Here is a 16,909-nt window from a genome sequence, read left to right as displayed (position 1 = left end):
GAGTCAAATTTTAATATATACGAAAGTACTTAGTATTTGATAATATAGACAGGTTTATGAAATATAACTATTTTTATTATGTGAAAAATATGCATAAAGATTCTTCTAAGAATACTTAATATATAAAATGCAAAGAATATAATCATCTGTGTAATACATTTGATAAATACATAATGAAACAATCCAAATTGCAATATCGATTAAATCGAACAAATTTTGTCATGAATGGAGGGGTAAATTAAACAAATTTTGATTAAGTAAATGACTTTGTTTTATGATTTTATAAAGTATCTTATTTCGCTAGGCTAAAATATTAATAAAAAGTAGTTTCAATCTTTGAAGTATTAATGACTTTCATCATTTTTCTTCTATAATAAATTTTTGCAAATACGTTTATTATATAGCGTACTTATACTGATTATACATTAGTACTGTAGAACGCATATTATACAGTATATAATACATATTATTTGCATATATCGTGACCTAGTTTTTGAATCATACATAAAATACTCAAAATGGAAAAAATATGAATAGCTCTACGCGATACTGCAAAAAGTTGGTAATACTGACTTCTATCACTTAACCACCACATTTGATTGTGCGCATGTGTGCGTTGTAAGATCAAACTAGTATTGACGTTGACAATTTGCAGTTGATATTTAGTAGAAATCTAAGCAAACGATAGTTGGGGGTGTTTCCCGAGATATTAATCACACATTCCACAATATTAGAAAGGTACAACGGTGTGTTTTAATATTATAGAAAATTGATTTCCAGTAAATAAAGACTTTTCTTCATCCACTTCTTTTTCTAAATATTTTTCATATTCAATATGAATAAATCTTTTTTGAAACAGGTGTATGGTTCTAGGTTAACCTTTAATATCACTATTTAATTGTTGTGTTAGACATATTTATTCAACATCAATTTAACCTGTAAAATTTTTCATGAGGTAATGCTATTTAAGGAGTTAGCACTATATTAGTATAAAATGAATATGATAGTGTAGAAAGCTGTAGTGTCATCATTTAATTTTAAACAGATCGTACTATTACATTTATTTGTGTTTAAAATCAATTACTAAGAAAATAAATAATAAAATTACATGTCAGACTTATTTCTGAAATTTGAAGTATGTTAATGCATCAGAACGTATAAGGATATTTAATATGTTTCTTTATAAGAATGTATTCTTGGAACTTGATTTTTTATATAATATATTAATTTAACTTTACCAATCTGTTTAATGTTCTTGTTAGACGATATGGATGCATTCGGTGACAATTTTGTCATTGAACCAGAGGTGGATCCTGTAGCAGAATTTGTAGCGAGAGAACAAGATCAACTGGCTGGACTTGAAGATGAAATTCCACCAGTTTCTATGTCTACTCCTTCAATAGGAACAAATGCAAATGGTAAATAATATACCTTATGAGAATTCTTATAGTTTATATGTTATTTTTTTATTCCTCAAACTGTATTAATCCATTATAGTGCATGGAATGACTTTATGTGTATTACTTGATCTGTAATAGATAATTCGCTTGAAAATTTTGGAAATTTAAAAGTTGGCCCAGGCGGAGATGCCGAAGGTAGCTTTGAAATAATAGAAGCGGTTGGACAACCCAATGACACACAACCTCTACCTGCTACAGGTAAGCCTTTTTATACTGTACTTTTAACAGTTATTTAAAATAATTTAAAAACAATAACAGCGAGATGAAAACAATATATTTATTTAGAAACTCTATCCAAGTCTCCACCTGTAAAAGAGGAGCCTGAAAAAATACGGAAATGGAGAGAAGAACAAAAAACTAGACTAGAGGAAAAAGGTATCATTTACTTCTCCTATGACTACCCCTATCAGTAATAATAAAATTCATTGATAAGTAATTATTTTAACTTACATATTCCTATAATTAGACGCAGAAGAAGAGAAAAAGAAAGAAGAATGGAGAGAGGCTGCGAGGAAAGAATTGGAAGAATGGTATAAACATCATGCAGAAGCAATTAGTAAAACAAAAACTACAAACAGGTAATATTTACTGTTGTCATTTGACTTAATTTCGTTTTATGCAATATACGCGACATATATATTTTTTACTAATATAGAATAACTTTTAATCGCGCATCTGTAGATGCAATTAAAAGTTTGTTTATCCCGTCTAAGATTATAAATACTTTATTAAATTATTTTAAGACATATACTACAGGCATTTATATTATTTTCATTCTGCTTCTTAGGGAATCAGCCAAGTAAGTTACACTATATTTTTTTTGCATGTATAATTGCATTGCGATCCTGTGTACTGTATAGCTTGCTTATACAATTCACGATGCTCAAATGCTGTTGATTATCTGAAGTATTAGACATTTTCATATGTGTCAGCTGCTTTGTAGTCGTGACTAGTAGAAATATCTTATGCTTGATGCAATTATACGTCTGCTGTGTAGCAAAATACTTTAAAAACTTTAATACGAATTGTTGTATCATTAAAATCATTTATTGTAAAATCATGATTCTACAGATATATATGTATATATGATTTGTTATTATTAATAGTTCAGTATCATAAGTTTATTTTTATTTTTGTAATGAAATTATAAGTATCTCTATAGATAAAGTAAATATTTTGAAACTTTGTTACATGAATAAGAATCAGTTCTCTTTAGAAGTGTCTAGATTTTGTATCTTTGTGTTTAATATACGTGAGAAGATGAAAATTAGAAGTGTTAACTGCATACACTGCAATTATATTAATATATACAACTTACAATCATCGCATAGTTTCAATTTTGTACGTTTCTACATCATAATTTAATACGATACTTTTATTAATAGGAACGCGGAGAAACAATTCGTTGCAGAAGCTGATGAAGTGGAACCAGGAACTGAATGGGAACGCATCGCGAAACTTTGCGACTTTAATCCAAAATCTTCGCGCACTTCTAAAGATGTTTCCCGAATGCGTTCGATTATTTTACAATTGAAACAAACTCCACCAGCCCCGGTCAGTCTTTGATCAAATTAAGAACTGCATTAAAACATAGATACACAGAATATCAAACGTATTAAACAAAAGAACAGTGTACGCAGGTTACAATATCATTGAAAAGAAAGATCATATTCGATCTGTCATGCAAAAATGTAATATTACTGTGAATAAAGATTATTAATAGCAAGTATTTCCATAAATATTAAATTTGAGAAGTATGTAATATAATATTAATTTGTTGAAAATAAAACGTGAAATAAATATAATAGCTTCAGTCGTGTTGCACATATATATATAATATGTGTGTTATTATATATATATATATATGTACTCAAATGTAAGTGGTAATTCATAAAACAATGTATGAAGTTCTTGTAGACTATTTTAATCATACATAAAATATTTGAAAATATATCATTTTTTTTAGTACGCTTAAATAAGTTTTTCAAGTATACTAATGTTTACTTATAGGAATTATTGTGCGTAATATAAAAAAATTTATACAGTTTTATTTTTTTACACTGTTCAATGGCTAGATATTCAACATATCTAGGGGGACATTATTAATTTTCTTCTGGGTAACCTTGCATTGTTTGTCCTAAAAATGATAATGCATTATATTATTGTAAAGAAAATACAAATATTAAGAATATATTAAAAGTAATTACCTATGTAAATCACGTTTCATAACAAGATGCATGTCACGTTGCCAACAATAAATATTAGGGTACATACTGGATGTAATTGATGATGGTATTGCATAATAAACAGCATAATCTAATTTTGTTGGTGAAGATCTACAAAATATTAATTAAAACATTGTTATATGCATATATATACGTAGATACAATAAATATTGTATATTTCGATAAATATACCCTTCCAGAAAAGTTGCAGGACCTTCCTCTGCAATTTGCATTTCATCATCAGAACTGTCAGCTATTAATTTCGGTGACGATGGCGGTGTAAAAAATTCTAATTCGTCTAAGAAAAAAAAAAAATAATAACAGTACTATTTAATAATATTCTGTCTTAAATACTATGACACAGCAACCAATTTTATAATTATATTTCCAGTACATACCTGCATTATCATCTTGACTATCCATATTTAATAAAGAACATGATTGTAACTTATTACATAAATAATCTATTTCATCAACAGATTCTGCTTTCTTTTCGGAAATTGAATTTCTTCTGTTATTCTGTAAGTTCTGCAAAGAAATAGAAAGATGTGAAGGTAAATATTTAAAACTGCATTATTCTGTTACTAATACCTGATTGTGTTGAAGTATTTGGTCATCAAATTTCTGTTCCAAATATTTCTCGAGTTTCATTAAACCTTCCGGGGTACGAAAATCTGCAAAATCTTTCAAAAATGGCCAAAATTCTTTCCATGATACTTGATATTCTTCCGCCAAGTCTCTGAAAATAATGTACTGAACTTCAATTTTTATTTAATTCAAAAACAGTGCTTTAAATTTATAAGAGTAACTAAACATATTAGTATAAAATTAACAATGATATATACCTTCCAACTCGTTCAAGTCCCTTTTCTGTATCTTGTAACCTTAAGGATAAATTATTAATAGGGCTGACGAAATTAAATTCATCTTCAGTAATTCTTTTAACTGGAGTCATCCGAAGACGTGTAGGCGTTTTCCATTTTTTTCTAAATTCTACTGCACAAGATTTAGTCATTGGTCCTGCAAATGCACGTACTTCTAAACGTGGACTTATTGGATCCGTCTGTATATTCTGTAAAATAAACGTTGTTTATGAATTTCCATGACGCGAAAGTTTAATACATTCACATACCAGTGGGCTAGTTGGAGAAAAAGGTTCACCAATAACGGGTTGTAACGTATTGTCTTCGGATCTTAGTACAGGTACGTAATACTGATCTTCTAATAAAAAACGTATCTCTTTTTTCAATTCTTCAGCTTTTTGATATATTCTGCTACATATTATCTGTAATATTAACGAATGTGTAAGTTAATGAATACTTTCACACAGAATTAATAAATACTATTACAAGAATATAGAGAGAATACTAAAAGCATTGTAAACAAAGGACACTGAATTTTATTGTATCTATTCTTTGATTCAAATTTTTAAATAGTTTATCACGTACATCTATTGGTAGCTGTTTATACTTGTTTGGTAATGTTTTTACACAACACGGATATGAAACGAGAACTTTGACTACATCTTTCAAACCAAATTTAACTGCAAAATGTAACGGCGTTTCATTCAGTCCTTTATCTGGTGTATTTAAATACAAATCTAACATGATTTGTGCACGATCCACATAACTCTTGCACTCATCACCATAAAGTAACTTTATGAATTCAGCATTTCCAACAGTGTTTAATATTAACTCACACATGTCTGGTTTATCTGCTCTGACTGCAATATGCAATGCATTGTAACGACACCCTTCCTATAAAATATTAAAAACGTGTTTCATAACATATCCATAGCTATTAAAGATTTAAGTACAATAACAATAAATATAATGTGTTACTTGTAAAATTGCAGGTGTATCTCCACTACCAATTAAGTACCGTGGATTTTCCCATATAGTAGTTTTCACAGCATTTAAATCACCATCCTTAATTAACTTTCTAAAGCTTACCAGATCCTGTGATCTCGGAGCTTTAAAGTTATTTGATTTTTCCTCTATTACAGGTACTGCTGTAGGTGTGGAAGAATTATTATTACATGGTACTTTTTCAAAACCATTCTTAGCATATTCTTCAGCTTCTGAGCGTTTCTTAAACGATTTCAGACGACCAGTTTTGAACTCTTTAATTATTTTCAATGCTTCTGCTTTATCCAGATAAACTCGAACATTGTCTATGGGCATATAAGTACACATGATTAAAATGTTCAAACATACAAAACAATATTCAAATATAATAATTACCTTTCATGTTATTTTCTGTTATGACATTTTTCTCAGGTATATAAACAGCATGAAAAACTTGTTCGTTTGATGCATTAGAATTGCCACAAGACACATGCAATGTTTGTGGCATTTGTTCGTTTTCATTCATTGTGACTTTGTTCCAATTCAAATTATATTTTAATTCGTAGAGACATTTATTGGTTATGTGTCAAAACGCAACGTGTCACAAAATTACGTACATTCAATGTAATGTTTAAAATTTTCTATATGGTATTTTAAACGTTTCACTTATATTTTTCGTACTTCTTTTATATTAGGAATATCGGTTACTCAAAAATTTGTTGGAAGAAGTTTAACTTACAGTTTAAAATTTGCTTTTAAGTCATTTGATAAATTATCATTTGTAGTATCAAATAAAACAATATTCTCCGATGTATTACAAAGTATGTTTTCAAAGAATCGAAATGGTATAAAATACACAGTATATTCAAGGTTAGATTTAATCCTTAGAATTAGAAATTCATAAATATGCAAGCTGCAAGGAGTATGTTCGCCAAATTAGTAATCTATGGTGTAAATAAATTTGTAACATACAATGCGATTTATATACTGAAAACAGATCACTTCACTGTAACTGTCATTTACAAAAGCAACCAATCCCAAACAGACTTCGAATCATCGACCAATAATCTCGACTGTTTTGTCAAGATACACATGTGTTCTGTATTCTTTGAAGTTTCGAAAATGTTAATAGAAAATTCTCTATAAATAGAGTGTGTATCGAAAAAAAATATTGTACAGATAAAACTTTACTATTAATACCAAAGTCGATTAATATAAAATTAGCAATCACTACGAGTTTAAAATACACTAACCAACAAAATAGTGCTTGCTTATTACAAAAACTGCGAACATTTAATTAACACCTGGCTTCTTATCAAATATTCAAAATTATATAATTATACAATTATTTATTTAAAATTATAAATTATGTTGACCATTCTACACTAAACCATCCTGTGATTTGCTTAACCAGGTGTAAACTATTTATGTATTTTTACGTTGATTCGAAGTAATGGTTGAGTTTACAAAAGTGACGCTAATAAAATTTAAATTAATTATTCGTAACTGACAGTCGTTGAATCATAAATTCAAAATTTCTCTAAAAAACAAATACAAGCCGTATACGATGGTTACACTTACATTATCGCAAATCGTACAATCTTCCATCGAATTATCCTGGCTATTTAATGAAACGTGTTAAACTATAAACACATCTGACAGTTCGATCGGTTTATCAGAAAAAAGCACGTGCACCTGAAGCTTTATTATACAATGAATGAGTTTAAGAACGCTGGAAATGGGCGGAGCGATCACCACACCATCACCGTCAGCCAATCGACGGTTTAGTAAGTATTTACAAACCTCGCGTCATCAAACGTATATTATCTCGTAGGCTGTTTGTAACATGTATTTTTTTTCAATCGGACTCGAGATTAGTCTTCAGAGTTTGGGAAGACTTGTTGCCCATGAAGGACTAACAATAGTTCGAACTCGGACGTCGCGACAAGTACGTCGTCGCAAGCGATTTCCCCCGACGAGTAATGTGTTCATAGTGCCGCAGAAAGGGGACCACAGTATTTCCCTTCCTCGTTTCCCTCGCGAATTTATTCTAACAAGTATTCTTTGACAATCCGTATAAATAAAAGAACGGTAAACAGCATAGCGCGCGCTAAAGAATTTCGAAATGAATTTATCGTTCGCTGGATGTGGCTTCCTTGGCATTTACCACGTCGGTGTGGCGGTGTGCTTCAAGAAATACGCTCCGCACTTACTCTTGGATAAGATTAGCGGTGCATCGGCTGGTGCTATCGCGGCCTGTTGCCTCCTTTGTGACTTACCCCTCGGTGAGTGAACTCCTTTGTTTATGTATCGTACAGATACACGGTATCTTAAATAATTAGTTTTTCTCAATGTTATTGCCCGGATTTATGACTCGCGATACCGAGCATCATCTCCTCTATTGTACACCCATACTTTGTACGTTGAACAAATTGTTCCGGTGTACCGATGATTTCACCGTTCCTATTCAACCGCAAATGTCTATTAGCTGGTTTTTTCCCACCTAATATCGTTTGCCGTGATGTTTTATCTCAGTATCGGGGCAATGCTTAGTACTGTCAATACTGTTACGTAGAGGTTAATACGTCAAACGTAATGTCCTCGTCAATTTTAGAAACTCTATGAAGCTTGGCATTACCGTAGTATCCTATTACTTAATTACGCAACTGTTAATGGACGACCATGTAACAGAGCTGTCCTATTATAGGTACTTGGATGATAGTGTCCTTAGGTTCATGGAAAAAATTGAAAAGGTTTCGGAAATAGGGTTAGCCCTATAAGAAAGGCCACCGCGATGGTTCCAGTCGTGCGTTCGGTAGAAGGACATCTATGGTAGAAGTTCGAGGTTTCGAATTCGAAAATATTTAGGGTATAACATTATCATACGGTCACGTTGCGTAATAATGATAATCGATAATAGTAATGATAATAATAAATGGTAATAATAATAGAATATAATTTCGTAGAAATTTAATAATCGTTCTGCATGTGCTGGCTTTACAAAAGAAACGTTCGTCATAACGTGGTTCATTGTTCTACTGTGATGCGATTCTTATCATTCCTAAGAACTTCAAAATTATTCATAGAGGTTCAATAAAGTTGGTCATTCGTTGGATAAAGCCTGTAAGTAGGTCAAGCTTATAGAATCAGCAAATTGGAAGTAGTAGCAAGAACAGTTATCAATTGTTTTTCTTTGTGAGTAAGACTGTTAACAAATGTATAAACACAATATGAGCAATTACAATAGTCATACTGGCACGGGCAACTACGCACTACACGGACCTTTTTTATGTTGATAATAGTTTATCAGTTCCAGTGAAAGAGGGATGCACGTTGTTTCAGCAATAAATTATTCTCATTGTTTTTTCCTTCATTTTGTCGTTGTCGTTCGAGGATAATGCAAAAATACTTTCTCGAATCTGAAAAAGTATATTTAATATATGTACCTTCGTGAAAATGAATATTCTGCCGACGGGGCGTGCATCGAACGGTACGCGCGCTCGCTTGTTTACGTTGCTTTGAACTAGTCAAGGTCGGAAACACAAATCATTTCTCATTACCTACGCGTAGGTACGCGTATGGAAATAGGGATTCGAGGGGTTACAACAGAATTGTGTTATCTTTTCTGAACACTGATTCAACGAGATACGAACCAACCAAGTTGAACCTTATCACTGTTTTTGTATCGACGGGCTTAATGATTTTGACATATCTGTGAGAAATGAGTTTATTATTTTCGAAAGGATCGATCTTTCTTAACACGACGATAACGTATAAATTTCGCGACAATCGATATTCTCGATCGACCGAAATGAAATGTTTAATGTCGGGCAGCTGCGAGGTTCTAATAATGACCGCTGATCGTATTGTATCGTGTCTCATTTCTATGTACAAACATATAAATATAGTCGAATGCACGTGCCATTAAAAAAGAAAAATGCTATCCCGGCTACAGTTGTTATGATCGCAACACAATACCGCCTTGTAATCGCGTGCATAATCTATGACGCAACAGTCCCATAATTGGCCGTTACTCGTTCGAAACAATTCGTTTGAGAATAAGATCAGACTCGTGCCACTAAGTCATGGTACACACTCGTGAGTTTGCATCGTTAAGAAAACATCTCCGTGTGTACACATGCTTCAGAAATAAGAAGGAAAACAAACTCCTACACCGGATGTTATTCATCATAACCGGTAGGAAAAAGCAACATGTTGAAAATGAGATATGCAATGCGCGTTAGATTTGACCTACATATTCTCTGCTGTGTCGTTCTCCATCATTATCAAGCCTGTTCTATGTTCAATTTACAAAACTTTCTAACAGCGTAAGTTTAAACAACTCAGAGCGACAAATGTGAATTTAACGAATCATTAGGTTTATGAACAATACAAATCGATTTTCCGCCTTATTTAAATTCCACTCGAGTGTTTATCTTCGTCTTGGGTTTTCAAAATGCCTATGTCGAGGAATGCATCATGATAACGGTTATCCAATCCTCGGAGTGACCTGGAACATTCTAGTAAGTTGTTCAGAGATTTACGTTCATCGTCAAAAATAAATGGAATTTGACTTCTTTTTTCACTGAAATTTTTATTGAATAATATAAAAAGTCGAGGAATGGGAAAAGGAATGAAAAAATGTTCGTTTGCCATCTGTATCTTCTTATTTAAAATAAACAATTTGCACATCTGTTGCGGATGTTGTACTTGTTTCGAAGATAAGTGGGGTCGGACGCTGTTTCCCCCATCTGGCGCACTAAAACCAGGCTTTTTCGAGAGCTACTAGCGTGCTCCATCCTCGCACTCATTTTGACACGGTTTAATATGTGTCACTAGATAAAATATCAGTAGCATAGTTTAAAAGTACATTGTTGAGAGATTCTGTTCTCTTGAGAAATATAAAAGATAACGTTAATTATAAATGTTTCGTCAGAGTACAATGCCAATTATTGTACAATAAAAAATGTATTTTTCTCGCTCGGTTTCTGTGTTATCTGATACCATTTGTCGATAAGGAGGTTAAAGTCTTCGATATTGATATTGCAGATGGCGATCGCGATACGACGATACAAAATGCAGGTGGTAAAACAGATAAATTGAAATCCGTTGTTCGTTAATCTTCTTATCCGAAAGAATCATTTTCGACGTGTACTTTTACAATATTCTTCTATTTTCATTACCTATATTAAATACTCGAGAGCAAGATAAACTCATTGCGTTTAGTTTCGGGGCACAGGCAACGATAGATGAAACCGTTGTATCTAAATTAAACAAAGGAATGTTTGTTTTTGTAGGAAGGCAATACTCACTCGTGCGATAAACGATAAGTCTGTACGCATGTATATACCCGACGCGCATCTAAACATTAACCAATTGTTTTCGCAAGATATCGTTTCGATCGGATTGACAAAATCAATAAATAACGAACGATACGTACCGTTTTCATCGAATACCGAATTAAATATTATTTTTATGAAATCATTTTACGAACACATGAATCTTCCATTGTGGTCCGACGAAAATGACATAGCTTAGCGTTTACAACAAAATACCACCGTCGATAACGAGCGGAACAAGTTGAATAATATTTTCTATTTGAACAAATCTTGTTTATTTTTCGTCATTGACCTGTTGCACTTGGCAGGTTTTCACTAGAAACCTTCGACACTTTCCGATGAGACATAGACGTTATCTGAAACCAACTAATGAGGAAACATACGTCCATTAAGAAATAAAGCTATTTTACATAAATATTTACCATTGGTTAATTTTGTTGTATCACATGAAATGGTGACAGAGCTGTAGGCTCCAATATTGCACCAGTTATAATATTGAATATTTTAATGAACCTTACAGAAACTACTCTAAAATTATCCGATTTTCCACACATCAAAATTTTGTACTAACAAGGAAAATAGAAAATCGAAGAAATGTTGCATTTCTCATTTTCGTTAGGAATGCTATAAAAATTAGTTGCAGTTGCTGATAGATTGCAAAACAACCTGGAGTGCAAAGGGTTAAATAACAATAGCTTCTTCAATGTGTTTACAGTTGCGCGCGAGGAAGAGAGAAATGCAGAAGTAAAGAACGCGATGCAGTCATTTGTGCGAGTCTATACGGAAGGACAGTGTAAAATGTAAACACGGTTCCGTTTCGAAATCGCACGGAGATACCGTTATTCTTTGTCTCATTATACATTTTCTGTCCACTATCGAACGAAAAACGAGATTTACTGAAATAGATAAAATGACCTTCCAGCGTCCATGACTCCTTCCACTGGAACGGTTTTATCTTCACGGAATTCCAGTACCCCGCCCGTGATCCTTAACGAGATGCTTATCGTCCTTTTTCAGCTAATCCGCGAATAGATTAGAATCCGTTACGTTGTCAGATAATTTGTGTGTGCACACATGTAAACAAGACTCGCTGAAATAATCTGTTAAATCGAAATTTCGACAAACGAAATATTTTAGTTGTACTTGAAATATGTATTTCAAATGTTTTCTTGGCGATTAAAAAATAAAGTTTGAAATATTATTTTACCGTAAATACTATACTTGATGAGATCTATATATTTAATAGTTTAGGATTATCATGTACATAAGTCTGGAATGTTTATTAAAATTCAACTGTGTTGCGGTCTTGAAATTTAGTAATTACAATTTTTTAATTTATTAATGCGATAGAAATTATATGAATGCATATTTTTCCAGGGGAAATGACCAGTAATGTATTGCGGGTAGCACGTGAAGCGCGGCAACGCACTCTTGGCCCGTTCAGTCCATCCTTCAATGTACAAGCAATATTGTTAGAAAGCTTGCAAAAGGTACGTATAGAGTCGTTGAAAAATTGTTTTTCTTTGAATGAAGGGATTTTTATTTTTGAAAATAAGTATCGAAACTAAACAGTTGTGTTCTCTTATCTTTTCCATAGTTCCTTCCCAATGACGCTCACATTCGAGTCAGCGGTAAACTTCATATCTCCTTGACGAGGGTATACGATGGAAAAAATGTAATTGTGTCACAGTTCTCTTCTAGAGAAGACTTATTACAGGTAAATGAATGACCTCCTAGGTGTACACATTTTTATGATCATTATTTATTCAAGTGTCGTCAATTCTTATCAGAATAATAGTTTAATTAAATCAAATGAAATGAATATTTATCAATAATAATAATGATAGATGTGTAACAAAACTTTCTTTTTACAGGCATTACTAGCAAGTGCATTTATTCCATTTTTTTCTGGTCTTTTTCCACCAAGGTTTCATGGTATTAGATATATGGATGGCGGTTTTAGCGATAATCTTCCTACACTTGATGAAAATACAATTACCGTTAGTCCCTTCTGTGGTGAAAGTGACATCTGTCCAAGAGATGTGTCTTCCCAATTGTTTCATGTAAGTTTATTTATCTGAACAGAATAAAGTTGCAATTTTTGTGTTTTAAATATTAATCAATTACAACGTAATGAATGTTTATAATTTTCAGGTAAATTTTGCAAATACTAGTATAGAACTATCAAGGCAAAATATATATAGGTTTGCAAGAATACTCTTTCCACCTAATCCAGAGGTAATTATCATTATTTCGTTTGTAAAGCAAAAGGATATCCAAGTCTTCAATATTTTTATAAATAATGCGTTTTCCAGATACTTTCGAATATGTGCAAGCAAGGATTTGATGACGCGTTAAGATTTTTACATCGTAATAATTTACTTAATTGTACTCGATGTTTGGCTGTGCAGTCTACATTCGTCGTCTCTGAAACCCTTGATGATAATATGGATTACGATCCTGAATGTGTAGAATGTAAAATGCATAGACAGGTATAAATTGAAGTATTACATATAATTACATTTAAAACGAACGAACTAATTCCACAGACTTGTATTTCAGGAAGCATTAGTATCTAAGTTACCTGAAACAGTTATGACCATATTCCAAGATGCAATCGATTCTGCCAATAAAGGTCTTATTAATTGGTTATTCAAACATCGAAGCGTAAAACTCTTATCGTTACTTAGTTTACCATACACTTTACCTGCAGATGTAGTGTATGCAACTTTTACAAAGTAAGCATTTGTTTATATATGTATATATTTAATCAGTATTTAGAGTTCTTATGTAATATTTTAATACGTATATTATATATATGCTTTGTTGTCACATAACAAACTAACAAGCCTGTATCATTACTCACTTAGAGTTGCATGCAATTGGGATAACTAACAATTATTTTCAATTAATCATTGCACTCTTTGGAGTAATCAGAGTTCTGATGACATATATATAATCATTAGTTTCAATACAATGTACTTAATATTATGCATGTGATCATAGTTTGATTGGTAACAACATAGATACTCGCACCTTGGAATACAAAGTAGTGGGAAACATACTTCATAGACCCGTGCAGACAATTTCTTGTTCTAGGCATAAGGCATCTCGGTAAGCACAAGTTTTGCATCTGGTTTCTCGTGTAAACGATTTTAATTTAATTTTACAGCTAGAAAGAAAGACAATCGAAATGCACGCTTCTCTTACTAACACATTTACATTACTTACACTCATGCATTCATGCACGTATTTTCATGGTCAGGAGCATGCTTGTTTACATTCTAATGTAGGAAGTTACAGTTCACTGTATATACCACTTTTTTTTAATAAGTATACGTTTCATAACAATTTTTTAAGGAATTCAATATTATTTTCAGGTTCATCTTAAATGTTCCTAAGTTACGAAGAAACTTGTTAGAATTAAGAACATTTTTCTTGGAACAATTGAGTATGTTATTTCCTAAAATCAACATATATTACCAACAAGTTCCACAAACCATTAAGTGTCACTTGGCTTTCACAGAATATGGATCAAGTAAGTGTAATTATTTGCACGAAAATGAGCTAATGGAAAAATCGAATGTCATGTACGTGTATAACCGAACTTTTAAAATGTGTTAGACATCTACAGTATGGAAGCAGTAGATGAGACTGATAGCGTGTACAAAAATCAGAAGAATCTAAATTTAACTCTGCAATACAATGAAATGTAAGCCTATTAATATTTAATAGCCGTGTCTGTTTAACTCGCCAAACATTACATATATTGTTCGTTCTTTCTAGACAACCATGGAACGATCACACTAATAAATCAAAATGTGTTATAAATATGTCGGACCTTTCAACGGTTGATGATACTTTAGAAAATATTCTTCAGGTACGTTTTAAACATTTCACCGATTACCTTTTACACTGAAGTCTGAACGGTAATGATTGTTATAAAAATGAATGTTGATAGGTAACTTCGGATCAAGAAGCAGTTATGGCATATTATTATATGGATGACAATAACAAAGTACAAGTAACAGAGATATTTGATGTTACGGAGTCAGAGTCACGTGCAATGTTATCGATAGATGAAGTCGAGAATAATAAAAAGTTACAGTTCGATGAATGGGATGAACCAACATGGTTATCTGAACATACACTTAATAATGGTAACACGTTAGAATAATTAATCATATTATTATAACGGAATTGTGAAACGTTTGTTATTCTGTTTCAGTTGTTACGGAGTCTCTGTATACTGATGGAAATCAACAGAGTATGGAAGACTTATCAGATATATCCCTAGAAGACGATATTCTAGGAGTGTCAAATATTTCTTCGGATACAGAGAGTGAGTGGGCAGTTAGTAAAGATCCACAAACAGTACAAGTTTCCAGTCCTCCAGATAGCAGGCCAGAAGTGGATCAACCATCGTTAAGTGTCTAAGATAACTAATTCTTTTCGCGATTATTCAGATAAAAAATGTGTATATATATATATATGTATATCGTAGTCTTAGCCTTTCTTACTTTACGAAGTATTTACATACTTTCATAGTCAATAATATCGCGTTAGTAACATTTATTACCGTTTTTCAACGTTGATATTTTTGTATAAACTCTGATAAACGTAGGTACATGAAAAGATCAAAGGTATATGCACAATTGTATTTTAAAGAAATAATTTATAATCGTGTTATACGCTGGTAAATATAAGATACGGGTCACGTGCATTGATGCGACGTAAAAGTATCTTTAACGGATATTACACGTATTATTATTAATGAATTCTATTAGAGAAAGTTTATCGTTGTTATGAAATGCTTGCAAAGCAAGTGGTGGTAGATCTCTCAAAAAATAGACTGACTATAAAGACAATGTATATATTGTAAAATGGAAATTTGTTTTTTTGGTCTAATTCCGCATTGAGTTTATTATTTAAAGATTAATATATGGAACAAATTTTGTTTAAAAATATAAAATATCTGTTATTAAGCAAGTTATTATTTCCAGTTTTGTTAAGTTATGTCGTTATCACAGTTTTAATGTAAAGAACAATAATTAATTATACTGTGTAAGTACTTTTATACATAAATGAATTGTTATCAAACGGTTTGTACAATTACATGTTGTGATAAATGCTCAAGGGAACGATAAAATTAGTTATTTAAATTAAGCTAAGAAAAAAAGATTGTGATCGCATACAGCTGGAACTGAATGCCAATTAACATACAAAGTTTTTATATTGTTTATTTCTGACGTGGATGAATGTTAAAAAGGATGACTTACTTACGTCGTATTAATAAATTACGATTAAAGGACAGGTCATCGCTTACGAATCAAAAATATAGAGTACTAAATACTGTTGTATGATAAAAGGCTTCTAGCAGTAATTGTTACAAAGCACAATTTATGTATATAATGTTTTAGTAAATTATTTTTATAAATAACACATTACAGATAGTAACATGGCATAAACATTATTTTAAAATGCTACGCATTTGTGCCTGTTATATAATTAATATACCGATTTAGAAAAAATTTAATGAACAAATTGTTAATTTCAATGACTTGTTTATACATATAAACATTACCTTATAAGATTGAAGAATGTATATAATTTTAATTCAGAATTACTTAGCACGAAAGATTTTTTGTATTTTAATTTATTTATGGTATTTCTTGACATTATCCATTCATGCTATTTTAGACTGTTACTTAGTTGTAAATTAAACTTTATTGTAACTTTCAAATTCACGACTAACATTGATTATTTATTGTGAACATTAGAAAGTTATCTTAAAAGCTGTTTCAGTATTTGTATTTTTAAAAAATTACTGGAATTAGCTAATTGAATACACAGTCTGTTAAAATCTGGAATATTTTAAGCTAATAAAAATATTAAATCCAATCATTCAATTATTCTTCAATGTTTGGAACCATTGAGCATAAGATAAGCAGTTATTAATTTAATCATTTTCATGACTTGTACTGCCTCTTTCAACCACACCTAGCAATCACATGAAAAGGGTAAAGACGAATAAAAAA

At 31.5% G+C, this 16,909-nt stretch overlaps 3 protein-coding genes and 1 long non-coding RNA gene across 12 annotated transcripts; 2 read left to right on the top strand and 2 right to left on the bottom strand.

The window, feature by feature from the left end:
* Positions 1–567: 567 nt before the first annotated feature.
* Clc (clathrin light chain) lies at positions 568–3,189 on the top strand. Of its 5 annotated transcripts, none has more exons than XM_076371603.1 (7): positions 568–738; positions 1,263–1,418; positions 1,572–1,658; positions 1,746–1,835; positions 1,927–2,038; positions 2,248–2,259; positions 2,846–3,189. In XM_076371603.1, exons 2-7 carry the CDS (start codon positions 1,268–1,270, stop codon positions 3,024–3,026), a joined length of 633 nt encoding a protein of 210 aa, XP_076227718.1. In that variant the 5' UTR covers positions 568–738; positions 1,263–1,267; the 3' UTR covers positions 3,027–3,189. The 5 variants fall into 5 exon arrangements, with proteins under 5 accessions (XP_076227718.1, XP_031840233.2, XP_076227717.1 ...); XM_031984373.2 differs by having other exon boundaries at positions 1,539–1,658; XM_076371600.1 differs by lacking the exon at positions 568–738 and adding an exon at positions 769–955 and having other exon boundaries at positions 1,539–1,658.
* Ankle2 (ankyrin repeat and LEM domain-containing protein 2) lies at positions 2,486–7,104 on the bottom strand. Its single transcript, XM_076371597.1, has 10 exons — positions 5,929–7,104; positions 5,527–5,858; positions 5,134–5,442; positions 4,818–4,970; positions 4,531–4,757; positions 4,277–4,424; positions 4,084–4,213; positions 3,878–3,983; positions 3,668–3,796; positions 2,486–3,597 (listed from the first exon to the last, which is right to left on the bottom strand). The coding sequence occupies exons 1-10, from the start codon at positions 6,056–6,058 to the stop codon at positions 3,549–3,551; spliced, it is 1,713 nt and encodes a 570-aa protein (XP_076227712.1). The 5' UTR covers positions 6,059–7,104; the 3' UTR covers positions 2,486–3,548.
* An 83-nt stretch (positions 7,105–7,187) lies between these two features.
* bmm (brummer) lies at positions 7,188–16,775 on the top strand. Of its 5 annotated transcripts, none has more exons than XM_031984367.2 (13): positions 7,188–7,319; positions 12,249–12,361; positions 12,469–12,588; positions 12,746–12,934; positions 13,026–13,109; positions 13,187–13,363; positions 13,434–13,609; positions 13,878–13,985; positions 14,252–14,409; positions 14,496–14,583; positions 14,658–14,751; positions 14,833–15,031; positions 15,100–16,775. In XM_031984367.2, exons 1-13 carry the CDS (start codon positions 7,250–7,252, stop codon positions 15,306–15,308), a joined length of 1,785 nt encoding a protein of 594 aa, XP_031840227.2. In that variant the 5' UTR covers positions 7,188–7,249; the 3' UTR covers positions 15,309–16,775. The 5 variants fall into 5 exon arrangements, with proteins under 5 accessions (XP_031840227.2, XP_031840224.1, XP_031840228.1 ...); XM_031984364.2 differs by lacking the exon at positions 7,188–7,319 and adding an exon at positions 7,326–7,817; XM_031984365.2 differs by lacking the exon at positions 7,188–7,319 and adding an exon at positions 9,518–9,729.
* Positions 8,494–9,375, bottom strand: LOC116430362 (uncharacterized). The gene is made up of 3 exons (XR_004235696.1): positions 9,186–9,375; positions 8,815–8,951; positions 8,494–8,737 (listed from the first exon to the last, which is right to left on the bottom strand). It is a non-coding gene; the product is annotated as an uncharacterized LOC116430362 (long non-coding RNA).
* Positions 16,776–16,909: the final 134 nt, after the last annotated feature.

The sequence above is a fragment of the Nomia melanderi genome, chromosome 10, assembly GCF_051020985.1.
Source record: "Nomia melanderi isolate GNS246 chromosome 10, iyNomMela1, whole genome shotgun sequence".
Classification (NCBI taxonomy): domain Eukaryota; kingdom Metazoa; phylum Arthropoda; class Insecta; order Hymenoptera; family Halictidae; genus Nomia; species Nomia melanderi.
Note: the sequence above shows the minus strand (reverse complement) of the source record. Positions and strands in the feature narration are given on the sequence as shown.

Excerpts from the sequence above, each read along its gene's own strand:
- Clc (XM_031984373.2), top strand. The coding sequence starts at position 1,268 with ATGGATGCATTCGGTGACAATTTTGTCATTGAACCAGAGGTGGATCCT. Across the intron at positions 1,659-1,745 it reads ACAACCTCTACCTGCTACAG|AAACTCTATCCAAGTCTCCA; the intron begins GTAAGCCTTTTT and ends ATATTTATTTAG. Across the intron at positions 1,836-1,926 it reads AACTAGACTAGAGGAAAAAG|ACGCAGAAGAAGAGAAAAAG; the intron begins GTATCATTTACT and ends TCCTATAATTAG.
- Ankle2 (XM_076371597.1), bottom strand. The coding sequence starts at position 6,058 with ATGAATGAAAACGAACAAATGCCACAAACATTGCATGTGTCTTGTGGC. Across the intron at positions 5,443-5,526 it reads ATACACCTGCAATTTTACAA|GAAGGGTGTCGTTACAATGC; the intron begins GTAACACATTAT and ends AATATTTTATAG. Across the intron at positions 4,214-4,276 it reads AAATACTTCAACACAATCAG|AACTTACAGAATAACAGAAG; the intron begins GTATTAGTAACA and ends ATTTCTTTGCAG.
- bmm (XM_031984364.2), top strand. The coding sequence starts at position 7,658 with ATGAATTTATCGTTCGCTGGATGTGGCTTCCTTGGCATTTACCACGTC. Across the intron at positions 13,610-13,877 it reads GTGTATGCAACTTTTACAAA|TTTGATTGGTAACAACATAG; the intron begins GTAAGCATTTGT and ends ATGTGATCATAG. Across the intron at positions 14,410-14,495 it reads TTTCACAGAATATGGATCAA|ACATCTACAGTATGGAAGCA; the intron begins GTAAGTGTAATT and ends AAAATGTGTTAG.